Source organism: Corvus moneduloides, chromosome 3 (assembly GCF_009650955.1).
Source record: "Corvus moneduloides isolate bCorMon1 chromosome 3, bCorMon1.pri, whole genome shotgun sequence".
NCBI classification, from domain to species: domain Eukaryota; kingdom Metazoa; phylum Chordata; class Aves; order Passeriformes; family Corvidae; genus Corvus; species Corvus moneduloides.
The window spans coordinates 47,553,353-47,580,917 of record NC_045478.1 but is presented as its reverse complement, the minus strand read 5'-3'; the positions used below and the strand labels follow the sequence as shown (position 1 = coordinate 47,580,917).

The window sequence follows — 27,565 nt, the reverse complement described above, 5'->3', positions numbered from 1 at the left end:
ATGTGTGCTGTAATGCTGGTGCTGTGCTGGAGTCTTAACTCCTTCCCAAATTCCCAAGAAAATTAGTAAGGTGGTTCTGTGATGGAATCCATCCAGACCACTCATGCTTTTATTGTAAACACAAAATCAATCTGTTCACTGTTAAGTAAAAAGGTGAAGGTTTTCTAATGCTGTTGTTAAGTAAACATATGTATTAGGTGTAATTGTGTGGCAATCATGACTGTTATGATCAGCTTAGACATGCAGATATTAGTATAAAAGGCATTCCTCCCAAAGATTGATACTGCCTACAGTACTACTGCTACTACCTGTTACTTATGTGACACCAGCTGTGCACAAGACATGATGCAGAGCAAACCCAAATATTAGTGCCTCCCTCAAAGCATTTTAGCAAAAGGTTTTCCTTCCTAGCTGTGTGACCCATCCTGCCCCTTTAATCACAAACCAAGCCAGATTTTGCTTGAAAAAGACTCCCCAACAGAACATGTGTTTTTTGAAATCATTCAGCTCACTGCCCCAGGCACTTTTATTCTTCAGGAAGCAAAGCCACAAGAAGTTTATCTGCAAATTCAAGAAATGCCATGGGAACCACTGTATTCATTGATTCTTCTTCCCTCTCTTTGTATTTTTGTCCAGTTACCATGTTAGAATTTGCATTTGTTGAGGCAGTTGCTCTACCTGTCAGCTACAGTTCCTATTGGCCACAATTTATTTTCCTCTAGAAATTACCCAGGTTTATCAGATGGGTTAGCTACTTCACTGAACTTCAGTTAACTTTGTTTGCATTTTCCAAATTCTCAGTCAATAGATCTTTATCAGTAGTGATGCCAACAGTGTCTTCACCCCTTACTAATTATTCACACTTCACGTATGCATTTTTCGTTCTGATGATAGATCTAACAAAGGAGTTGAATGTCTCAGCCATTTTAAAGTCATTAATTTTTTCCCTTCCTCATTTATTAATGGAACCTACTGCCACAACAGTGGGGTTTTTTTTTTTCAAATCTTGATATCTTTGCAGAACATTACTGGCTCCCCTAGCCCCTTTGTCTACCATTACCTCATAATACTGTCTTTTTGCCCTTGCATTTCCCTTGGAAACGTCAAGTGATTCTGCATATTCTTGCTTGGAAGCCATTCCAGAGGCTCTTTCCAGTATCCTTTGCTTAATCTTTGCTTAATTCCTCCACATCCCTCACCTCCCCAACACCTGTATTATTTCTTGCTCCTGAACTTTCACTATTTAATATTTTAGAACATTATTCTTCCAAAATATGTATTACAAGTATTTATCCATGTATTTATTTGTTTATCTAAGTTTGCCTTCTTTAATATTCAATACCCACCCAAAACCATCACTGACTTTGCTATTATTTTCACACAGTTGCTTCCCTGGTTTAGCCCTGTGTTACTCTATTATAGAGACCACTGATAAGCGTTCAGTTCTCATAATTATCTCATTCTTTACTTACGGAGTCAGCTTTACTCAAAGCAAAGTGGATAGTAGAGGAATACACTGCAAACAACTTGTAAAAGGCTGCCACTAGGAACTGGTGGCCTCAGTGCCAAAGAAAAGGAAATGAAAAGCCATTTCCTTTCAGATCTTATTCAGTGCCCCTCAGGCTGGCATAATCAGGTCCTGGGAGGACAAGAGGGTCACTGTGCAGAGGATTCATTTACCCCTCTCCCACCACTTCCTTAGAGCCTCCTAGCAGAACTGGGACCCTTTTGTTAAGCTTTATGGTTGGCAGCTGTGAGGAGCCAAGATGTAACAATGTTGTTACTTACTTGCCTTAAAAATCTTTATCGTTCTGCTTGGGATCAGTCGTTATCTCTTTGTAGAATGTATGAAGAGCCAGGACAGTTCAGAGCAAAGGTCTGTCTAGCCACACATCTTGTCTCCAGCATGAAACAGCAGCATACCCCAAGGAAAGGGATAAATGCAGAGCTGGTGGTGCATCCCTACTACCCTCTCTGCCTTCAGAAATGTGTGGCTCACAGACTTCCTCAACCAGAGGTGGTAGATTCACACTTAGTAAGCCCTCACAGATTTTTCTTCTCTGAATCACTTGGTGGATTACTGAATACTTAGTGCATTTTCAGAATACATAAAACTTCTGTACATAAGAATGTGTTGTGTGGAGAAAAACCTTGGTATCATGGGACGGAAACTGTGTTCAAGGGACCGAAGCTTAAAATCAGAGCTTCTTAAGCTTGTTCACCTGCATTATTTTCCCTTCTTTTTTGACTTTGAATGTCACTCTTTCCCAGTCTCAGCCAATGTCTTGTGAAACCTCCATGTAGTCCTGAGCAGGAAGCTAAGCTTCAGGAGACACCTCCATGTCTCTTTTCATGACTTCCCACAAAATTCGCAGTCTTTACAAAATGAAAGGCTGAAATATGGCACATGTTTTTTTCCGGAACTGAATAAACAAAAAAGTCATCAAGTGGTCATGCAATAGGCTTTACAGGTTCCTGTATTTCTCTAGCTTGAAACTTATTAAAGCACTTTGAGGGGCAAAGAGGAAGAGATTGCTTTTGAACCAGGCATCCATGACATCAGCAGTCATAAATGACTTGAAACTGCTACATATAATACCTGGAGTTAACAGGACTCATCCCAAAACAGCTTAGTAATTTTATGTGACAATCATTTGACACTTGCATAACCTAGCTCTTCTGGGGTCTCTGGGTCATTTGGCCAGCTCAACAGTAAAGGCTTCCTAAAATGGAAAGGTATGCAGTGAACATCATTAAAATGGCTATAGATTCATTGATATTCTTGGGGTTTTCCTAGTTTTTAGGCATTTATTAGTCCTGGTATCACCCACTGTAGATTAGGGTGTACCACAGAGGCGCACACAAACCCATACAGGGTTTGCTACCAAGGTCCCTAACAATCCCCTGTAGCAATCCCCTGTGCTCCACCAGTGTATGGCAGCACAGACAACAAATGTTTATGCCACCACCATCCATCACACTTCCTCTAATCCTCTCAGATGTTGTCTGGAGACTCCAGCACTCTTCTGCAGTCCGTAGCAGAAGCTGGGTCCTTTGAGGCAGAGGAGAGGCATTTGCTCTCAGACATGGCCAGGCAGTTTTCTGTGGCTGTGGTGGGCAACACAGTGACATCCATGAAGCCAAAGTGCCCACACATTCGTTATGATATCACTTCAAGCATTAAGACTGTGGTGTTTCCAGTCACAGCCTGGTTTCATCTCTTTCACTATTTGCCATAGTGTCAGCTCTGTAACACTGGAATTCTCACCAGAGTCCTACAAAGCATTACTCACTCCTCTAAGAATTAGAGACTGTATTACTTCACAGAAAGAAATCATGTTTTCACCCACCATGTTGCTTCCACTTCTACTGGCAATCCCAGACTTTTAAAATACACCTTTCTGCAATTGTCTTAGTGTAGCCACACTGGAGTTTGATTACTTTCTTCACAAAGTCTCTCTTGCAAAGGTCTTTGGAATCTGTGCATGTGTTTTTCTTCTTTCTAGGCATAATTTATATGTTGCTGAATCACAAGTAAGCAAAGATGAGTAAGTGGTGCATGTCAGTCTCTGTTCTTATCCTCTTCAGTTTGTATACTTATGAGGCAGAGATGGGCTTATTAAAAAGAGGAAGAATTTATCTCTGAAACCTCAAACCAATCCTGTTTATTTATGGGTAGGTTTGAAAAATAGCTTGCCTTATTTATCATGGTGGGCAAATATCATGGAAAAAGCCATAATCATAAAACATATCTCAGTGCATAGCAGAACATGTCTTTCAAGCGGAATGGATGAGATTAAACCTCAAAGCTCTCATTAATGCGATCGGAAGCTTGATGCCTAATTCTCCTTGATTATGCTAAAAAATTCTGAAAAAAAAAAAAGAAAAAAAAAGTCTCATTTCAGAAAGCCAGTTGGAGCTGCAAACAGATAAACATGCACTTTCCTGTCATCATTTGCCAAATTGAAGCTTTTAAATTAGGGAAGGAATAGTCAAGGACACCATAAACCTTTCCAAGCCTGCTTACATAACAGACAAAGCCTTTATTCCAAGTATGAAGAATTGTGTGTTCAACCACAATATAATAACCTTAACCTTGCCCTGTAGCTTGTTATTTTTATGGAGATTTTATTATCCAGTATTAGCAGTTAATTATTATCACCTGAGGGTCTTTGTTAAAGAGGCAGTCCTGCTTATTAGTACATAGATTTCCTGAAAACATCTGGGGGCATGGGGGTTGAAATTTCTCTTTTTCCAGAATAATGCTGCAAGCGGCTCATGGGAGACATCCAGCACTTCCCCAAGGGAAAGGAGCTGCTGCTGGCATTGTGAGCCTCAGCACCATATTCAGCAAATACAGCCTGCCTGCTAATTTTTGAGGACATTTCAGTCCGAAAATGTCAGTGCTTTCAGTGAGCTGCCTTTTTGTTTCCCCTACAAAAGAGAGGCAAAGCAAGGAAAGCCCAGATAAATATTTAATGTCCATGGCCACGTCTCATGCAGCTGGATGCTGGGCTGCTCTTGCAGCAGGCGGAGGAGCACCTGTGATGTTGCATCCCTGCACAGTGCGTGCCACGCTGTCAGTGGGAGCAGCTGCTGCGCTGGTGGGACAGGCACTCTTCTGTGAGGTGCTGCAAGGTGAAGGACACCAGCCAGGTGGTGCCAGACATGTCCTGCCAGCGCCGGCCAGTGCAGATGTGCTGAGCCTGATCTTTTCTGCAGAGCTCTCTGCTGGTCGTGGCCTGTGAATACCCTGCCCCACCCCAAATATCCTGTAGTTGTGTTCTCTCAGATGCCTGCTTTTCTGATGCATCTCTTCTTCTCCTGCTTGGTGTGCCCTAGATTTTTAGAAAATTATCTTAAAGCCTTCCTCCTTTCCTTCTTTATTGTGGGGGGTGGTTTGTTTTTTAAATAATTCCCATTTCTCTGCACCTTTGAGGGTCTGCTACTTCTGCTTAGTTTCAGTAGATCTGCTGCTCCTTATTATCTGCTCCAGTGCAATCAGAGAGAACCTTTTAAAATTTCATTCCCACCCCCTTCCCCTGAGGCAAAGAAATCATTTAGGCCTGCAGCAATATTAAAGTTCATCTGTCACTCCCTTTCCACTCTTATCTATCAATGACTGTACTCCCTCTGGGCTCTGTTTGTTTGCCAAGAACATATTTAGGGAGTCTGTTATTTGTCTTTCCTTCTTTTGCAGGTTTAACTCCATTTTAGCATTTTATTTCCTTGTCATGCCTCTGCAGTCATTTGGCTGTTGGCTCTGTCTCCATTCTCCTTCTCAGGAAGGTCCAGAGGTTAGCGATGAGTGGCAGAGAAAAGCCTGTGTGGGGTGAAAACTCAGACTGAGCCAGGCTACCTCTTTCCCTCAGCTTTACTCAGCTTTTGCCACTGACCTGGTAATTCCAGCTGTTTCTGTGTGGTCAATGGTCTTGACTAGGACGCCTGGAGACATTCCCCTGCAGAGGAACCTCTTCACTGTCCTTCCCCAATATCATTTGAGGCAGGAGGGGAAAGTGCTTCCCTCTGATTACCTAAATTTCCATATCCCATTCCATTAATTTGACAAATTTTTGCCACCTGTCAAAAACAGGAAATTGGATTTGACCTAGATTATGATCTCTAAAAATAATTATTGGTCGCAAGCACTCCCATCTCTTTGTAGTCTGAGTATTCATTATCATCTTGATTAATTCTGATGACAGGATGGCATAGGATACCCAGGAGACATGAGACTTCCTCATTTATCTAATTCTTAGGTTAAGTGTGAATACCTTCAGATATGAAAAAAATGTATAGTACTTGCCCTGCTGCCATCAAACACTTTCTTGCTTAATGTAATCTTTCACCAAAGTAATGCTATTGAAAGAAATCCCATGCCTTTGTGTAGACATGAAATTATCTATTTTCTTTTGTAAATAGAGAAATTACACTCAGATGTGTAAATTATAATGTTAAAAAGCCAAAGAGATTAATCAACAAAATAAATTGTAAAATATATGGAAAACCAGATTGTTTCCAGAGTCACCAGCCAAAACCTGATATTTTGCTGCAAACTGGGGGTATTGAAGAATTAGTATCAACACATAATTCTTGTTTTTATATTATGATATTATACTATACCTCAGGCATGGATTTGAAAGGATTATATTCACCTGCTGGGGTCTGGAATAGTTCTAGCCATGCAGTCTCTTTAGAAAGGTCATTTATATATTTGTCTTTCAGAAATCACATTTATGCTATTGATTGCTAGATTGAAAAGGAGTGAATAGATTCCCCCTGTCATTTCAACCTTTTCTTCTCATCCCCCTTCCTTTTATTACAGATACTTCCAATACCTGTGAAGGCTCCCAGCTGCACTCAGGGCTCTCTGCTCCCCTTTGCCCTTTCGTGGGCAGTTTGAGGCAGGAGTCACTGGGCTGCAGACTGCCCTTTCTGTTCCCAGTGTAAACCCCAAGCTAAGTCCTCTGGGCTTTCCTTACATTTATACAAATTTAAGGGAGAAACCGTGCTTCTGAGTAGTGGCACAACGTCTCCTCTGACCATGTTATGGCAGTAGCATAGAAACTTCTGCAATCTTTTGGACACAGCCAAACCTTTCTCTTCTCCCTCCATTTTCTGACTAGTTTGCAAAAGCCTGGTCTTTTTCCTGACCTTTGATTTGAGGTGGTGTAGTTCCCAATACCTCCACACATCAGCTCTCATCCAAACCACTGACAGATCGTAAAGGAGAGAAATACCTCTCCAAGACAAGTCTCAGTTCTCCCACTTGTCCCTGACAAAGTTCCTCAATGTTACTGATGATCCAGGGGTTGGCCAAGATTACCCTATTTGTTTTGCACTCTCTGTCTTCATTGTTTCATGCCAAAGGCTCCAGATGGTGTCTGTACCGTTGTGTGTTGCATTTATTCTGTGAGCAGAGCCCAGAGTCACCTGAGTCCATACGAACACTGGTCCTCGCTGTCTAATTAAAAGGACCTGCAACTCTTCCTTGTCCTTTGTATCCAGAACAGTGACTTACCAAATGAGAGTGGAATTATCATGATATTTACATCTCATCTCATTATGAAAACCATCAACCAGATTTGCACATTCATAGCACTGCTGCTTTCTGAAATACATTTTGAGTAACTGCAAATACACCTTGTTACATTATACTGTAAGATGAGCACGGTGGCAAGGAAGAAAGGACCAATATGCGCATAAAACCATTATTGGGCATATATGGGCAGAGTCTCAGCCACTATAGATCAGCAGAGCTCTATTGAAGTCAATGGAATGACAATCTACATAAGCCCCAAACCCACCCAGCACATTTACTCATGTGCATTAGGATCATGTTTTGAGTCATGCATGGGGATTCTCACATATCTCATCTGTCTTTATAAGCTCAGTATGTCTCTGGATAGCTCATCCCTTCTCTCCTCAGCAGTTCTGTTTGCCTCTTGGCTACTTGGGGCATTTCCAGGCTCTACTTTATGTGTCTGTGGTCTCCCTCTACACATACTCTTCTGTTTGATTTCTGGTCTTCTGTGGTGTATACTTGCTTGCCATTTGCACGTCTCTCATTAAAAACTGGGCCTTGACAGAAAGAGATGAGCAGATGTGGTGAGCAAGTAACATTTAATACATCTGTGTACTGCTGCCTGCTAATGCAAAATTTGCTTGGTGAAGATATAAACAAATAGAAACAGCTTTCCTGTAACCTAGCATAATATAGTTCTTGTCATAAAGAAGCAGCATAAGTGGGGGTACAAATTATATTCAGGTGGAGATTGAGATTTATAATTCTGCAGAGACTAAGAATAAAAACATAAATGCACTTTCATTCCAATGTGCCTTTATTCACTTGATTTAAAGCTACAGCAAGCTGAAGTCACCTTAAATCATCGAGGGCTTGTACCATTAAAAAGTCACATGTGCAATGTTCATCTTCACATGTTTTAGTAACTTTCCAAATTGGCATTCACTGGGGATCATCAGCTTTGTGAGAGACTAAGATTAGGAAGATATGGACTGAAAACCTTGTGCTAAGCTCTAAAACAAGTATGAATATCTGAATGCAAATGAAAAAACCCTATTTGCTACATCCTGATTTTATCCTCTAGCCTTTACATTCTATGGCAGAGTCCTTTGTTTAGTGCTGAAGAATTTTCTCTCCAGGTGTGAGGGTAGTGTCTTCTTTAGCCAAGATCCCTGCTGCTGCAGATCAGACAGCAGGGGCAGCTTGGTTTAAGAGCCCGGCAGCTGGCACATTTTTCCTTCCCCAGCAGGGACTTGAGGGTTTCATGTTTTTTAACACAATTCACCAGCTGGGATCATGTCTTTCAATAAACAGTCAGATTAGAAACTGCTGCAAGTCCCCTTTTCTCCCTACACCACCATCTCCGGCTGATACTTGCACACACAGATCCAATGTCCAATGCTGCAGGGAGGCTGCCAAAGCCCTGCATGCTCACAATCACAAACCAAGGAAACTTCTGCGTGCCACTGTAATGCACTGTTGTGGGCTTTTTTGTACCCATAGCCTCAAGTCCTTCACCTGAACGACAAGATGCAGCTCGGCCATCAAGCAAGAATCCTTTGACCTGGACAGTGGATGATGTGGTTTGGTTTGTGAAGGATGCAGACCCTCAAGCTTTAGGCCCTCACGTGGACCTCTTCAGAAAACACGTAAGTAGAAGGCTGCCCTTACCACTTCTGGGTAATTTGAGTCACAAGAGATAGTCAGCACATGTCACACACACAGCCCCTCAGCTGCCTTGAGCTGCCATAGGCAGTGTTTGTGCTCAGCCAGGTTGAATGCAGGGCCTGGCAAGGAGTTCAGCACCTCTGGGGGGTTTGGGCTAAAGAAATTTCACTTATGCCTTGAGATGGGGGTTGAACACCAGGATGGACTTTGTGAAGAGATGGACGATGTCCCAAGCCTGTCAGTATTAAAGAGGCTTTTGGAAAGTGCCCTTAATAACATGGTGCAATTTGGTCAGCCCTGAATTGCTCTGGCAGTTGGACTAGATCATTGGAGGTCCCTTCCAACTGAAATAGTCCTATACTATTCTGTGCTGTTTTGTGCTATGCTATGCTACTCTATTAATTTATACTTCAATGGGGAAACCTTAACAGTGTTTTAAGAAAGTGCTCACTGTTTGTTCCCAGCTACTCCAGCATAAATTGTTTTTACGCCAAGCCTAAGAGAAAGCACTGAGGATCTGGTGCTCCTTTTTCATTGTCAGATTCACACAAAAAGCCTCTTTTCAATGTCAGTTTTTTTCACAGGATACACATGATTCTTCTCTGAAGAGCATTTTTTATGTGTCTCTAGATATTTAGCAGGAGAAATCCAAACCAGCCAATATTTTAATCTTTTTCCCCTCAGTATTATGTAGCTACATAACCAAATTTAACAGACCTGCTGACTCACTAGAGGATATGATAGTTACTTTTGTGAGTCAACCTCCAGTGATTGAAATTATATTATCCTTAACTAGTAAATGGCAAGACAGTAAACTTGTCTGATCTGGAGTTTTCTGTTCTGCTGGTGTGTATGGAGTTGACACCAATGTATCTACTAGCATTTTTGGCCTTCTGCTTCTCTCCTTAATCAATTCAGTCTGGCTGTGAAAAATGGATTTTAGCCTGAAAGTGACTTGTTTGTGTTCAGCTGGAGGTCATAACTTTCATGTAAGTGCCTGAACCTAGGTCTAAATGAGAATTGCTCCCCAGCCCTGAGTCCTGATCAGCACCCCCAGCGCTGCAGAGACAACAGGTGGGCTTGATCACTCCTTGCCCCAATGCCAGCAGAGACAAGTGGGGCTGTGGGGCTGCAGACGAGAGCTGAGGGAGGTAAATGGACTTTCAGCTACTCTCTGCACCCAGGGTTTCCAGATGCAGGAGAGGAGGTGGGTGAGGAGCAGCTGAAAATGAAGATGAACACAGGCCTTGGTGTCTGCTAACGCTAGGAAGGAATTGAGGCCATCTGCCATCTATAGACCAGTCTGTGGGATGAGAACAACAGCAGGCACAGCGGTGTAGGGCCAAATCTGCAAGTACAGGTCAGGTGCTGGCCTACTTTTCCTGCCTTCTGCCTTATCAGCTGATAATGAAAGCATGGCCTATATTGGTCATGTGGCAACCAGGCAGAGAAACGAGCCACCTTCAGATTTGAAGGAACTTGCTATAGAATGAGTTTCTGAGAATATCAGAAGGGGCTGTGCATCAAGAGAAAATCTTCATGCAAGGGAGCAAGAATTGACATGGTCTGAGGCATACAGGTATATCCCAAAGGAAAAAAACCCCAACTTTTAAAGTTTGTCTTGTAAATATGGAGAGTGCAAAAGCACTAATTTTGTCTAGTTTCCATCTGTAGTAAAGTATTTTATGTAGCAGCAGGGCAGGGGAGCACTCCAGGCAGTCATGGGCCAGCTGCACTGGAGAATGCCACGATACTGCAGCTGCTCTGCGACCGGAGAGATCAAGCTAAATTGCCACTAAAGACTGTCCCTGTCATCCTTTGTTGCACACCCAGCACCCATGGGCTCTACTTATCATTGGCTTCCTGGTAAAATACGCCATAGGTGTGAGAACCTGGGTATGATTGCCACACAACTCAATTCAATTACACCTTTGAGTTATATATGTCCCTGCAATTTTTCAGCCTTCAGACCTCATCTGGATTAGCACAAAGACCCCAGGGGTGAGAGACAAGTGATTAGTCCATTAACCTCAGCCATATCTTCCTGTGTGTTCAATCTTTCTGTGAAGCAGGTGCATAATTTACTTAGAAGCACTTACTGTCATTGACAAGGCCCAGCTATCACCCGAAATAGTTGCGTTGGCAATCGGCTCATCTGAGCTGGGAGAGAGAGGCTGTTGAGACCAGCAGGAAGAAAACAGCTGGAGGATGTATCCTGAATGGGGCAGTGTGCTTTCCTACTGCTCTGTCAGGCCATTTGGGCGTTGACCTCAGCCCTCAGAGCCAGCTCTTCCAGCATGCAGCACACATCCTTCACTGCCCCAACAGGCAATGCAGGATGCTCTGGCTCTGTCTGCTCTTCCTACCAGGAGCAGAAGCTTTGCTTCTTGCCAAGATACCCGAGGAGCTCTGTCACATGTAGCTCTTGAGAGTGTCCACCAAAGACTGAGAAACTTCCTACTAGCTCCCCTCGGCTGTTCCCTTCTCCCTCAGCACATCTGTGTGCCAAGCTATTCCAGCTGAGCCCATCACTGATAGAGATTTTGGTCTTATGGAGAGGAGCCATTGCCCTGGCCAGGGACCTTGTAGCAGCGCTGTGTGAGAGCTCATGCAGACTCTATCAGCACGAAAGACTTGGCAGAAAGATTGGGGGAAGAGAGATGGAGGAGAGGAAAAGTGACACTGATGGCACTGAATGTTACCAGTTCCAGACCTGGTATCTTCTGCTGGGGCTATTGCAGATGTGGGAACTATGTTATCAAAGTCTTTTTTAAAATTATTTTTAAAAGGCCTGACACAGTAATACTGTAAAGAAGTCAAGCCAAGAATCTGCCCAGGGAAATGGCTAATATGGGATATTTAATTGGATATGAATGCTCCCTCTGGCATACTATTGTCATGGAGTTTAGTTTTGACCCCTACACAGTAATAATAATGGAAATAATAAAATGCTGAACTCAACATTTAGAAACAGCTGCCTCCACACCTGACCCTTGACTGTGGTTTTTTTAATGACACCACATTTAAAGGAGTTCTTATTTTATTTCTTATGCAAATAGTAATTATGCATAACACTTATTCTTACTTTACCTTAGCTTCCTTAAAATAATGGCAAGGAGAGCAGAGAGGAGGTGAAGGGAGTTTCTATTATGGATAGAGTGGGGGTTGCAAAATGAAGAGCATTAATTGATTGAGTTAATCAGAAAGTGACCTTAACTGCTCATCAGATAAATCACCTAGTGAATGGAATAATAATGATCAGGGCAAATTAGGATCCATGGCTTTGCTTAATAAGTAGGCAATGGATCACAGTGGAAAGGTCTGACCATCAAAACCATAGAACACAATACAGACAGCATTGGGGTGTGTTATCTGTGTTTGTATATCCACATATACATACTGCTTGTGATATTTTAGCTCTGACAGTCCAAGTGTGTAAATGTGCTGGAAACTGTGGGGATGGGTAGTATTTTTTGGCAGATCCACTAATACAGTCAGGAAAAAACAGATAATCTTTGGGTCTAAGGTAGAACAGTATAGCTGAAAGCTTCTGTGTTCTACTGCCCATAGCAGAGTCTCTTTGTGGGCTCAGGCTGCTTTCACAGTAGCACTTTGTAATTTCAAAAGGTTTTCAAGCCAACAGTTCTGAGATAAACAGCTGAGCTTCGTGGCAATTTTCTCCACCTACATGAGGGTCAAATTAAAATTGAGCAAATTTTATTAATAAATGCAATTAAATAAGCAAGTTACTACTGTCTTCAATTTGAGAAAAAAACCCATATATATATATATATATATATACACACATATACATATATATATACACACACCCATGCACCATATACTCGCATCACGGGATATAAGTGTACTGGATATGTATGTTTCACTAGATATGTGAAACAGGTGGATAGCTGGGGATAAAGCTCAAACTGAGATTCAGAGGTGTTCTATTAGCAGTTTAATGTGGCTACATCCTTCGCTGTCTCCATCATACCTTTCTCTCAAGGCTGACTGGCTTTTCTCAGAATTGTGCTTAGAGCAACACTGATTTTTTAAAAATTCTACTTTTAATTGCAAAATAAATTGAAAACCTAGACTAATCTTATAGTTCCTTGAAGAATAAAAGGTAGTATTTAATTAAACCTTCCTTTGCAGCTTCCTTCTATCACACCTCAGATTTCAATTTTCTAAATGAAATTTCAGAATGCATGACATTTCAGGTAGCTCTACCCTAAATGACATGCTGTTTCTAATTCACCTTGTTTAATGTGTCAGGACACAGCACTTAAAGGGGAGTTAACACATTCTGATTCTCTTCCTCTCCTTTGAAACCAGGAAATTGATGGCAATGCTTTGTTACTGCTGAAAAGCGACATGATCATGAAATACCTGGGGCTGAAATTGGGACCGGCACTGAAACTGTGTTACCACATTGATAAGCTCAAGCAAGCCAAGTTCTAACAATTTCTTGAACGACAGAATGTGAGCTAAATCTAGATGGAAGACTAAAGGTAACATGTTGCCTTACAGAAATGCATTCATTTGCAGATTGCTTTTCCTTCTTTTTTATCAAAGACTTTGTCTTTTTTAACATTTGTGCATTGTCACCTTTTTTTAATCCAATGGGATTTTTTGGGCTGCTTTGTGTTAATAATTTGCCAAAAAGTATATAATTACAATAATTATTTTGTATCATTAATATTATTATTATAGTAAGTCCTATTTTTGTAATCAGAAGTGGGAAATCAAAACCAAACACAGCTATAGCATATGCTGAGGACTGCTAGAAGACAAACCAAGAGTCCCTCACTTGCCACGGGTCCGCCTCGGAGGAGTAATCGCTGACCTGCATTGCCTGGGCACCAGCTCCACTCTCCATGCTCAGGGGCTGGAAAAGTGCAGCGTTTGGTCACCTTTGTCTGATGGGAACTTCCCCGTGTCTTGCACTATCCGGAAAACTTGAATTATTCACTTAAACAAAAAAAAACCAACAACAACAAAAAAAAAGGAACAAAGAAAAGAAAATAAAAGAAAAAAAAAAAAAAAAAAAAAAAGGGAGGGAGGGGAAGGTTTTTCCCCCAGCTAAAGTAGTTTTTCCCGCTAGAGGGAGCAGCCCAAGCAGACTTGTCGCTGGAGCTCTGATGCTGCGGTGCTTTCCATCTGATGAGCTTTGACCGTCGTGACTCTCCTATCGAACACGGTCATAAATGCCGCCAAGGAATCACAGGCTCCCAGCAGGATGCGCCCATCACCGTTTACAGATAATTGATTCAAGAAAAGCCCAAATGCAGAGAGTGTTTCTGACAGGATGTTTCCCGTCACACCAAAGAGGGGGTGGATGGCTCCCACGGTGTCTGGCACGCACAGCTGTCAGCTCCCTTCCCTGAGCTGCCTCAGTCTGGCGTACACTTTGTGGCACTCCAAGAAAAATCTGAATTTCTGGGTTTGTTTTTGTTTTCTCTTTAAAAAACGAGGAAGCCGGGCGGGATCGTTCCTCGCAAGGACCTGGGCACATCTCTGCACTTTGCAATGATGGTCAGGCCCAGGACAGATGCTGTAGGGTTGGTTCCTGATTGCGCTGTGGCTTTCACTACACAGACAGATGTGCTGGACTTTCTGTCTCAAGAGAATTAAAAATTCTCTTCTGCCTCTTACACAAATCTAAAAGGTGCTTATTGACACTTCATGTAACTGAGAGGGAGAAAACAGGTCTCAGGCTGAGGAAGTAATCTGTGGAATGGGTATGTCCTTGTTTTCATCCACAAAGGATGACTATGAAGTGACACATCCATATAGTTCAAACCCTTAGTGCATGAGAAGGAGAGGTAGCAAGTGTTTGTAAGTCATGCAGGTAATTTTAGAGCTAGTTAGCTCAACTGAATTGAGAAGCAGGGTCCTGATAATATGCAAGATTGTTCAACCCTGTTTATGTAGAAAAGAATGTTACCAAAAATACCTCATGAAATAAAATTCAACTTGATGCATGTTGCTAGACTAGAACTCCTACAAAAAATGCCCATTCAAGGGCCTACTCCTGGAAATCCTTAGAAATAGGAGAAACCATATCCTACAAGACTTTCACGAAACTCCTGGGGACTACTCTCCTAATTTAGAAAACTCGTCATAAAGTTGGAGGATTGGATCTTTACAGGACTGACCAGCTTTCAGCAAATCCTGTCTGCATGCTGAAACACCCTAAACAGGAATAGCTGAACAACTGTATTAAATGAAAAGTCATATATGTAATTGAGTGACGTAATATAGGGAACCCTAAACGTGCCAATGCTTGTAACACAACACCCATCCACATCACTTTGTGGTATAAAGAACGGAAATCTCTTCAGTCAGCTATATGGTTGAGGCAGAGGTGACTTTCCATCAACAGCAAATTTGTACAGTTCGTTTTTCACTCTTACATTCCCAAAATATGTAAAAATCTTGCTGTATTAGTAATATCACCTTCAAAGAGTCCTCAAACAATCTTTTTTTCTCCTCATAATTACAAACTTAGTTAACCTCTCTTCCTTTTTCAAAATGGGATTTTAATTCCTTCACTTAAAACCCCACCTTGCTGTAATGTATCAGTAATCAGAGCTGGTTAGACTTTATCAGATAGCTTCAATGCTGGAAAATCCCACTTTGTCAAAATCAAAACTCTTCATAAAAGCATGTCGCTTTCTAACATTAAATTCTATTTAACTGAAACTACAGCTTTCAGTAGTGTCAAAACATCATTTTGACATTTTGGAAGTGGAACGTTTTTGTTCCAAGAATATTTTTGCATTTTATTGAATTTTCCTGGAGGATCCGTAGCTTCACATTTTGTTCTGAGAGTGGGGGGAAAAAAACCACAACCCAGAACTAGACTTTCCTAAGCAAGAATCCTTCCCATTCTGTTCTGTGTCTCACCCCTTCCTTCCATTCCCTGCCCCTACTCCGGATGTTACAGCCAAGGGGGCTGATCATACCAACACAGTATGAAGAGGCTCCATGGTGGTAATGATGCTGTACACATGGTTTAACATGCTGAAACAGTGTTCATGTGTGTATCTGATGTACACAATCAGTGGTGCCATCTCATTTGATATCACACTTGTACGTATATCAGGACTGTCCAGGCCATGATATTTAATGTTCTGTTTCTCACAGGAGAGGCAGTTAGTGGATTCATTTTACGTGTAAGTAATGCTTATGACAAAAATTCCTCATTGCCTGGTGTTGTTTTGTTTTGTTTTGTTTCGCTCGAGGGGCAATTAGGAGACTAACATTATTGTGATTGCTGTAATACAGAACTTGTACCTAATTTTTATCTTTCAGTACTTGTCAGTGAAGGTAGTTAAGCAGCTCTGCTCTGCTGAAGGTGTCAGGCCATTTCCTCAGAACAGGCACAAAAGAACCGGGATATGCATGTCAGCTGCTTCTCCGTTGGCTGCTGCTTTAGACTGCGCCTCTACAAATTACTTCGCTTGCTATTCCTTTCACAGCTCTCCCTTCAGACTGTAGCCAACCCAGTTGTATTTTTTAACAGTTCCCAACAGGTGGGTGTATGTGAGATACCTTTAAAAGCAGCACATGTGCCTCTTTTCTACTTCTAAGCACTCGTAGTTGGATCAAAAGGCACTTTGGTTTCTCCAGGCAGTTTCAATTCTTTGTGGGCTTTCATTTTTTTTTTTAAAGCAAGCAGTCAAAGTCCAAGGATTTGGGGACTGCTCTTCCCTTGCTTGAGTGGTGGTTACAGGGTATTGGGAGCACAGAGCCAGTGCTCCCTGGCAGACCATCTTCTTGGATCTCACGTGGCTGACCAGCTCAGCCTCAGCTGCCAGCACAGTCCAGTCACGCTGCCTTCCCATCCACCTGCCGTCACAGCCTCTTCTCTCACACCAGCAAATGCCTCCTTCCCCAGCCAGACCTAATTGCATTTCAAGAAATGCCTCTGGGAATGCCTCCACCTCTCTGAGCCCGCTGTCTTGCTTGGCAGGCTGAGGAGTGCAGCAGCCTCTGCAGCATTAGCAGCTTCGCTCAATGTGATTAATGCAGGCAGGCACCCTTGGGACCAGCATGTAAAGCATCACTCTGGGCTGTTATTGCCCTTAAACTGATGGCTGAATTTCTATAGGTTGTCAGCAGTCTTCATGAGTTACACTTCCTTCCTTCGTAAGGAACGGATGGCTGTGAGAGATTAAATGGAGCATTATTAGCAAAACTAGCAATAATTAGTAAAACAACAAGAAAATGACTGATAAAGTTTTTGTCTGGAAAGAATGCCTCTGTTGGCTCAGCAGCAGGAGAACACACCATCCTCCAAAGCCTGCTCCTGACTGCAGCAGCTCTGGATGGCCATTCCTCTCGCCCTGGCACAGCCACCCCTGGGTTCATTCCTGCCCATGGGATGCAGCAACCCCCATCTCTGGCTGCATTGTTTGGGGGCTGCACAAGCTCCGGGGGGAATCTGTCAGCTCTTACTTCCCCGAAACACACCCAACCCCCTCAGTTAATTAGTTAGTGCCTTCTTTAGTTGCCTCCCTACTCTCTCTTTTCACCTGAGTCACTTCTGTTTGAAAAAAAGACATTATGAGGGAGATCCCCCAGGTCCTTCGAGCAACCTGTGAATGACCCCTCAGCTCACCCCACAGAGAAGCATCTCTAGGGTCAGACATCTGCCTAGATACAACTGATCCTCCCTCAGCACCAGAAAGGCAGGCAAGAATTAAATGCCCCTTTTTTATTAATTAAAACTAAAGGCTTTTCAGTCCCTTCCCCCCTCCTAAATACAGCCTCCCTCCACAGGGCCAGTTGCTTGCTTCTCCCCAAAGCAGCAAGGAGGGAGACAGAGAAGGTGCCCAAAAGGACTGCCTGCTGCTGGCTGATCCAGCAAGGCAGCAGCTATGGAAGGACCAAAACCAGCTGCTCCCCTGGTTTGAAACTGGTTTGGCTGGGGAGAGGTGTCATGCCCAGGGATTTGTTCTGGGGGATTTTCCTGTCAGACGTATGCAGGTTGCACCCCAGCGTTTCAGACTGCACCTTCAGTCAATTGCACGTTCAGTCTGTTGCAGTGTGGACTTCGTCTCCAAATCCACCTTCTTGAGCTTGTGTTATGGGACTGCTCTGCTGGCGCAGGCTGCTTCCACATCAACAGGCTTGGGGTTGCTAGGGAAGTAAGTCATAACAAGCACATTGAGGGTAAAAATTCAAGGAAATGGCAGGTCAGCAAGATTCTCCTTCCCTTTCCAAGCAGTTCTGTGTGCAGAACTTTACTGCAGCAGCTCCCTAATGGGGCAGAATGTGCTGACTTTTGGCTGAGGTAGAGTTAAAACATGACACCCACACACCATTACGCCCTGCCGCTGGCAACTGGGTCATAAGGAGCCATAGGGATTTTTCTTCTCTCACCAAGAATTACGGTCCCAAATTCACACACCTTTACCAGAGAAGGTGGGCAAGTAGCTGCACACACTGCCTCTGATCCCTTGAAGTAGTTGCATGCTGTTCTCCAACCCATGCTCCTTTCATGGACAATTGGAAATCGATTCCCTTGGAAATCTAAAATTTTGCTTGAAAAAGAATCACTTTTATTCACTGCCATGAGTTAAATATTATGGAAACACGACTGCTAACAATTTGCTTCGCATAATTTGTACTAATGCTAATAAGCAACAGCTGCAACACTTCCTGTTGTAAATTCTTTTGTGGTTGCAGTGGAATTATCACATCTGTACTTCACAAATCTGATAGACTCGAGCACAGCTCGCTCATTCTGGCTCCAGCTCCAGCAAATCCCCGTGCCTCAGAAGTATGGCTGCAGAAACTGTATTTACAGTCTCTGTCTCCCTTCATTCCCAAAGCCTCTGCTCCCCACCAGGTAGCTGGAGCAAGAGGGATCAGGGTTGGGGGGGATGTGGCAGCCTGGGGGTCAGCCAGTGCAGGCATGGTGTGGCTGGAGCAGATTGCTTTCAGCAAAGATATCCCTGACCAGCCAGGTTTATTGCAGTTCAAGCAGACAGGTTTTGGTCAGAGGCTAAGTACAGGAGAAAAGTGATTTATTAAAGAAAAAGAATGAAATATGAGTGTGCAATACACTGCCACCATAAGACTTAAGCTGAAACCCAAGAATCCTTCAACTGTAATCTAAAGAAAAATGTTTCCCTCACTCAAGATTCTAAATAAAGCATGTTAGGCCAAACCCAGGTCCCACTGAGGTCCACATAAGTTTTTCTATTGAATTCATAAGACCGGGGCTTGGCTCATAAACCCGGTCAAGCTTCAGCTATGTCCCACAGTAACCAGAGCCTAACAAGCTATTCCATCCTCTCTTACAAAGAGCGGAGACAGACGCTGCTGGCCAGCCCCCCCTCCCCTGCTCCCAGGAGAGCTGCTAGCTTACTGGAAGAGAGAGTTCTTCCAGCTGCACCTCTACCTGATCCCAACACCTTCTCCTGTTAGCTTTGCATTTTAGCTATGAGTTTCATGGAAGGTGGTTTGGGTTTTCCACTTCGGAGCAAACCAAAGCCCATGCCCTGAGGATTTCAGCCATGCCACTAGGCAGAAACTCACACTGATTTGAACATGACTCTGCTGGGAGATTTCCACATGTTCCTGAGGCAAAGGCTGAGGTGGGATTTAAAAATAAAACTTTTCAAAATGAGTCTCAGTGATCCACAACTTTTGGCTCCTTCAGCATCCACCACACTTCATCATACTTCAAATGGTTGAGTCTCTTGGTAGTGTCATAATCGGACAGGAATAGCTCACAGGACTTCAGAAGAGACTCCATCTCTTGACTACAGAGCCTTGCTCCGCTTGGTCTATGGGCAGCTGCCAAAAAGCAGCATTTGGGGAGAATGTGTGAGTGTCTGTATGTTGCTCAGAGAGGCTTGCCTGGCTGCACAGACAGACTGTGAAGTGATTGAAATAATAATAGCAGGACAGAGAGATAGGAAGGATGGACTTTAAAAATGGGAAAGCCCCAGGCTTGACTGGGGTTCCTGTGGAGTTTGTGCCCTGTCTCCATCTCTGTTGTGAACTTGCCCTGCATAGCACACTATGTCTTTATTACCTGGAGTCTTCCCTTAGTGTTGTATAAAACTGGGATCATGCTGCCCTTTGAGAACATGAAATATGTGCAACTAACTTCATTTTGTCAAACATCTCTAAAAGGGTAGAGAATTGGAAACACCTGAAGTCCAAGTGGTACAGGAATGAGGACATTTCAGAGTGGAGCAGTTTCACAGATTTCAATGTCTTTCAGCTGAAACATGGAAGGAGAGGAAAAGAACTTCTGAATTGCAGTGAGTGCAAGACAGTGGAAGACTAGTGATTAATTTTATCCCTCACTTTGATGGTTTCCTGATCTGTAGTGTGTTTTATGGCCCTGAGCATTTGCTGTTGTGGCAGTGCGGTGAATTGATCTGCGTGTCCAGGTTCCACTCAAACCAAATGACTGTCTCTAAAAACTATCCATCTTCTTCATGGCTTTTCTAATATGCTGTAGTACCCAGAAAGCTTCTGATCAGCTCAGTAAGAGTCAGTATTTAAAGAAAACCACCTCTTCTTTCTTTTTTTTTTTTTTTAAATCTTGTGGCACAAAAACTTCAGAAAGCAGCTGTAGCCACAGCTGTGTAGCAGGTCAACATACCCAGCTTTTCATTTTCTGCCTCTCAGAAACCTAGTAGTAAAAAATCCTTCGTTACCCAGTCTATATACATACAAAAAGCCAACCTAGATTCCAGTCTTCCATTGACCCTGTAACTGGAAGTGTTAAATATGGTAGAGTTACTGACCTTGTAAATTTAGTAGAGTTACTACACATTTTTACCAGTGTAAACGAAATCAGTATCTCATTTGATAGACCTGTCCTCTGACAATACTGAAGTTTGAAAGCAAGCTTGTTTGGCTGCTGTTATCAAAACTCACTATCAGTATGTGTGTCACAATGACATGTAGGGATTGCGTCCATTGCTGTGCAGGGATACTGTGAGATGTTCAGCCTGCCTTGGAGAGTTGACAGCTTCATAAGGCGAAAGGGACAACCTAAGGAGAAGGGTTTCCTAGAGACAGTTTTCCTTTCCTATTGCAGATAAATGCTGAAAACAAATAGAAGTCAATGGCAGGAATTTCCCACAGTGATGAGAGTGGAAAACAGCAGAGCACTGAGAAAAATGAAGCAAAACTTCCATGAAGGTGAACAGCATTGCCTCCTTTCCAGCACTGTTAAGCGTGGCCTTTGGTGAAGCCAGGGGCCCGAACCCAAGCCTCCTGGTTGAGCCTAGTGCCTTACCCACAAGACTCTCTACTCTCACTGCATTCCGGCTTTTCTCACAGTGCTGTCCACATCCGTGTCCTCACACAGCTCTTACCTACATCTACCTACATCCTTATCTACCTGAAAAATAACATCCAAATGGGCCTTTAAAGGTCAGTTAGTCCTTCACCCTGTGCTCATTCTTCTCCACCTCAGTCTTCCTCTGTTATCTAGTCTTTTCCCCCAGAGCTTCCCACACCTTTCCGTTCCTATCCTCCCACTGTAGTTAATTTCATTTTTTCTCTCCAGTTCCATTCTTGCAGCACTGCTTTTCCTTCCTTTCCCTCTTTCAGTAACCATGTACATGTCTCCTTCACCCCTGCGACAGCTCCTTCTCTACCTTTTGGCTCTTCCCTGTTCTTCCATCTCCCCTCTCTCTTTATCTAGTTTTCTGCAACCCTTTCTTTCCTTTCCATCAGGTGCCCTTCACAGGATAATGTTGTACCAGTTCTGCTGTGACAGGGACTACCATGCACTGACATCTTTGAATTAGGTTGTCTGTTCATTTTTTGACACACTCTTTATCTTGCGCAAAAACTCTTCCACCGCTTTCATTCACCAGCATGAAAGGCACTTCTTGAGGATGGTTTTTAACTAGTTGGCTGATGACTATTTGCAATAAATGTCTCATTAAAGGCTCAGCACTTTTTTGCAGGGTAAGTGCAGTTTTCCCCTCTAGCTTCCATCTTTTCCTGTGCTGCCTACTGATATTCAAGCTGTTTAAATTCTCCTTGAGTCCCAGTTACACTGCTCACTGGGATGAATCCTTGGCTCCCACCCTATTGCTGATGGCCACATGTACCAGGCTTGGACCTGTGAATGGCACACCATTAGGCAGGTGTGAGCACTGATGTGTACAGAGCCACCAGCATTGCTTCCCTAGGCTTGGAGAAGGTCCAGCTTGCTTTCAGCCAGCATCAGAAAGTTGGTTGGAAAGAAGAGGTGCCCATTGCCAATGATAAGGGCAACAGAAGGTAGGAAAGAGCCATCCAGTTGAAGGAAGAGAAGTGACGTTGGCCAGCTGGAAGGTGGTGGTGGGATAGACAAAATCAGAAGTGAGGGAAGGCCATACTTGTAAGCCTGTATTAAGAATGGGAAAAAATCTGTGTGGCAACTGGCATTTCAATATTTACAGCATCATCCTTCATACTGCAATACATGCAATAAGGCAGGGCAGATTCTCGCATGGATGCACCAGTGTGAGTTTAGAGTAATGACTGTAGCTTCTGTGGGGCTACCAGTAGGAATGAGATCAGATCTTGGCTCTGGGTCTCTGTTTCCAAACAGTGAGAAGGATGAGAGAAGAGCAGTTTCTATCCAGCTGGAAAGTGGCAGCCTTAAATCAGGCCACAAAATAGAGGAACTCCTGCTCACACTTTTTAATTTTTTTCTTTTAATGCTGCTCTGAGCTCTCTTTCAACTCCTCAGCATTAGCTTCCAGGGCTAGTGGAGCATGTACAGGTGTTTTTGGATGTATGTGTAGCTATCAGTCTTTGTATTGCTGATTGGGCTCAAAGTGTGTTAGCTCTGATTTTTAATGTTCTGTAATTTGCCAGATAAGCCTCAGTTTCTGCAGCAGCTATATAGGTAGGGCATCTTTCATCACATCTTGCAGATATTTCATAACGTTGGAATCTTTCATATATCTACTAACCTTGACAGGTGAATGACAGCTCTTTCCTGGTACTGTACAACCTTAGGAGTAGGTATTTTGTAACAGGCATCAGATATCAAGGGATGATATCATTATTTTAATTTTGTCAAGCATATACAACATCTGCTAGAGAGAGTAAAACCTGACTGGACAAGCAATTTGGTTACAATCAAGAGTTCAAACTCACAGTCGTGCATTCTGACACTCCCAAATTGATTACAGCCCATACCACTTACTGTTGATAGACACAACATCTCCACTTCTCACATCATTAGAAAAATGCATTTCTGACTGCTCTCATCCAAATTCCATAGGAGATAACAGGTGCTTGTCCAGCATATGGCACAGGCTTCTCCTCAGTGACTCCTTACAAAACAGAGAAATCAGTTCACATACAGTAGCTCACCAGGATTCCTTCACCTGCCAGCCTATATATTAAAAATAGAGTGTAAATGATTAGATTTCCTATTTAATAAAAATGTGCTGTCATGATAAGATTATGGGCTTGAATGATGCTGATGACTCAATCAAACTATTTTATGATTCTCTTATATGATTCTGTGACTAGATGTGAGGTATATATAAGGCTGAGGACTCCTTTCATTGTCCTGTGTGCTTTTACTTGGCAATACCATGCTGGTGTCACCAGGCTCCTACTCTACTCCTGCTGGCAAAAAGCAGCAGGGTTTGTTTATTTATTTATTTATTTATTTGTACTGGCAGTACAGCATTGCTAGCTGCAGCCCCACAGGCTGTGACAGGAGTGATGCTGCCTGAGTGCCCCCTTGGAAAGAAAAGACCACATCAACTCCTCTCAGTGCTCTCCCACCCCTATCCCCAATCCACAGCACCACGCAGCTTTACAGGGTGCTTGAGCATGTCCTGCTGTGTAAATCTTCCTTGCTGCTTCTTTACAGATGCTGGTACAAATCTCGATCATCCCCACCAGCATCAGTACAAGGCTACTCATGGCACACTCACTGACGAGAGAAAAGTCAGGGTTTCTGTATTCATCTTTTACACATCTTTGCCTTAGCACTGTTTTGTTTTGCTTTCTTTCAATGAGAGAGGAAGAAGAAAGCATCTTAGCCTGTGAGCAGTTTCAAGGCCCCCACACAGCAATGCAGTTCTGTGCCAGTCAATGCCAAGCCTGAACATTTGTATCATAGCCATAAGTCCTGTGCTTTATCTCAAACTGAACACTTGACATGCTGAATCTAGGTAATTTCTGATTCTGGAAAGCCTAATGTTCATTCTGCTGTCCACTCATTTTATTTAACACCATATTTTAGCATTATTTTTCTCTTATTGTCAGGAGATGATAAACCATTTGGGTTGCTTAGATGCCTACATAGATTTAGATGCCTACAACTCTTCTTAATACAAGCCTTCTCCATTTTTGCCCAAAAAGTCTTACTAAAGATGACATACAGGATGTATTATTAATTATGCCAGGATTACCATATGATGCTAACAATAGTCAGGGAAAAGACATCTGCCCCTTAGTTCCACTTACTGGAAAAACAATGCAAACCCTTTCATACTTTGCTGTTCCTCAGCTATCAAATCGTCCCTCAGTAAATCATCTCTAACAGTGAACATTGCATTATATTGAATAGTTTTGTATTCGCTTTGCCGATCTGCAAACAAGGGAGAGCTGAGGTAAAATGAATGTGGAACTTATGAGTGGGGATAACATGAGAATAAAAAGCCTGGAGTCCCAGGAGTGGCTCGATTATGACAAACAGCGTATTAGTATTACTCTCACCCTGCCTCAAAGGGTTTTATTGAAGTGATTTGTCTTCAGCTGTGGAGGTGTGTGCCTTTCTATGTGTATGTACAGCCTGGTTGGATGTATGTACACAGATATGCACCTGCCCACCATATGTACACCTCATATGTATTCATGCATCTGAGCCAAATAATAACTCAGTTTAGCATGTTCGGTATGGGTGGGTCCAATATACTCATTCTTCATATGTACAATGTTTCAGTACATGTGCAGCCATTTACCAAATACAGTGTCAAACTGTGATTATTTTTCTGTTTCTTCAGACATTGCTCTTTATTAACTGCAACTTATTCCTTCCAGTGGATTCTCTGTCACTATTTAGAGGCATGTTTTAATGTATAGCTGTATATTGCCTGTTTTGTGTGCTATATGATACTGTTTGCATCTTAAATAAGCTGAGTATTACTGGTCTAAGTGTTCTTAATTTTGTACAACAGACTTTTGCTTGGGTTTCACAATTTGATGGAGTATGTTTAAGAAGGTAATATGGAAGGGGACCAGCTGTGATAAAGTAAAAAGTTCCTAAAACTTAAATTTATGTTTCATAGAAAAAGCCAGTACTTTCTTTTACTATTGCAAAATTATTTCTGTATTTTTTAATAAAGAATTGGATTTACTTGGTTCTATGTATGCTTTCTCTAATAAACCTTATTTTTAAAATAAGGATCTGGGCTCAGTCTTTATGTATCTGCGATGTTCATTGTGTTCAACATACAAAGCACTTTTACCTACCACACTCCCTGAGGCTGAGCCTGCAGCTCTTCTAATGCCAGAATTACCTCCTATCCTGACCAGTGCAGAACTAATCTCATGTATTTATTCACCTTTCTCTGCTATGCAAATAAGAGATGGATACCGAGGTGTCAGCCTCTTGATAAATCCCCACTGCGATGTATTAGCATCAATGCTCATTTGCAGGGCAAGCAAATTTCTCTGGTTCTCCACTGAATTAAGGCTGGGGTGTCAATTTGAGGCAAGGGTACAAAACACAGGCAGACGCCTAATCCCTCAGGCTGCCTCTGCATGGGTTGGCCCTGCTCTCATTTGTGTTGATGTAAATCTGAGGTGGCTCAGCTGAAGTAATTACTGTTATTCTGGATTTACACAGAGGAGAAAACAAGAGTAAAAGTTGTCCCAAGACCATAATATTTCAAGGTTGATGTGCCCCCTTTATACACTGGCAGCTAGTGGAATGCTCTAGCAATGTCTCAATAAAAAGCCTGAAAAAGAGCCAAAAATCTCAGCTCAGCTACCATTAAAAAAACTTCTCCTAGAAAATAAGAAATGCTTTCCCTGTTATGTAGAGTCAGGTCTAGCTATCCAAGAAATACACTGCATTGGATGATTCCCCTCTTTTTTGCCCTTTAATTACACTTTCCTCCATGATGCTACCAACTCTACAGCATGATGAAGTTTCCCCTGAAGTCAATTTGCCATCCCACGTCAGTGAATGTCACTGCTGTCCGCAGGGACGGTGAGAAGAACAATACGGAATTCAAGTCCAGGATAAATGGGATTATGTAAGTAATTATCACCTCGTTTATATAATTTGGTTCTCAATAGAGAAATGACATTATTGGGTGCTTGACCATACACCTCCCAGAGTGATTGGCTGAATGCTACAATGCCTATTTCAAAATATTTTCTTCAGTGTGGAAAACAAGACAATTCATAACAAGTTTGCACTTGTGAGATAAAGTCTTTACTTTACTGGTTTACAAAAACCTCTACACTGTTTACAGCTAGCTTGCGTGAGAAAGGAGACTCTCACTAGCAGCTGTAAAAAGCAGGAAAATTTCTCTGCTAACCTTTTCAGCATCTACAAGTGAAAGCGAGTGCAGAACCTGGATAATAATCCTTGGGTCCTATCTTCTTATTGCTCTCCATAATCAGATAGAAATCAGGTGCAAAAACGACTGTTACAGAAGAAGTAGATGAATCAGGACACTCCTTGATTTCATTGATTCTGGACTCTCTTTATGAATCCTGAATTTAAGGTAGACTTTAAAAAAATGTTTTAAAGCTGTTTCTTCTAATGCTATGCCTCTGCATTCTAAGACCAAAAGTGAAGGCTTGTGAGACATACAGTAACCCAGCTGCTGCTCATCCCCAGTTGTGGCTTGTCGCTGTGCTTCTATTCCAGGAACAGGTGAAAGAGCAGGAAAATACATATCGCGGTGCTGAGAGGCAAAGGCCTTGGCAGAATTGACAGGAGGCCCTGGGGCAACTCCTGCTGATGGCCAGAGGTTCCTCTGCCTGGTATGGATGCTCAGATTCCGAGTGGGTCATGGAATTAGGTCCCAGTTCATACAACAAGCCTGACTTAAGCCATATATTTCCCTTGTGCCCTTAAACAATCAAGTGCAGCGTTTTGGCTCTTCTGTCAAGGAGAAATTTGCCTTTTTTTCACCAGACAGTTCTTTTATCTCCAAGCTTTAAAACCATAAGAAAGTTTTCCTTCAGACTGAATATATTTAGAAGCTGTCTGAAGTCATTTAGAGCCTGGTTTCTGAGGTGAAGCAATTTAACTTCATCGCTGGTTTATGTGTCTGCAAAGGCCTCTGTCGCCTCATTTGAAGCTCAGACACTGTCTGTAATAAATAGTGGGGGGAGGGAGAAAGCTCCTTCCTTTGATTATAAGAAGTGTATAGAGTAGACTGGACTTCAGGAAACCAGCACTGATCTTGAAGATCACTAAGTAACATGGGCCATGAGGCACTTTCATTTACTATTCTGTCTGAAGATTCCAGCTGGGTCTCATGTCCCAGCTCCACAAGGAATCAGACATCAGCATTCCTGCCTTGCACAGCCAACAGACCAGGATTTAGATTTTGGGAAGTGGATGAATATATATATGTGTGTGTGTTTATCTATATACATATACAGATGTGTATATAAAAACATATACATGCACATATATGGAGAGAGCAAAACACCATTTGACAAAACCGGTAGTGCAAAGCATGGATGCCTTCTATAACTATTATATAAATTATTATTTTGTTTTTCTTCCCCTAGTTACCTGGTCAGATGGAGACAGGGGCCTGGCTGTCCTTCCCCATATAAGAACTCGCCCCATACAAGACTATATGAGTTGCTTGCTCATGCAGCTGTCTGCCTCTTGTTCAT

General features: G+C 42.6%; 1 protein-coding gene across 1 annotated transcript in view; it reads left to right on the top strand.

Moving 5' to 3' along the window:
• SCML4 (Scm polycomb group protein like 4) overlaps positions 1-25,052 on the top strand; it is a 79,510-nt gene extending 54,458 nt beyond the window's left edge. Inside the window, exons 8-9 of the mRNA XM_032101397.1 lie at positions 8,528-8,673; positions 13,028-25,052. Of these exons, the coding sequence (XP_031957288.1) occupies positions 8,528-8,673; positions 13,028-13,153 (272 nt within the window). The 3' untranslated portion in view covers positions 13,154-25,052. The remainder of the gene's footprint in view (positions 1-8,527; positions 8,674-13,027) is intronic.
• Positions 25,053-27,565: the final 2,513 nt, after the last annotated feature.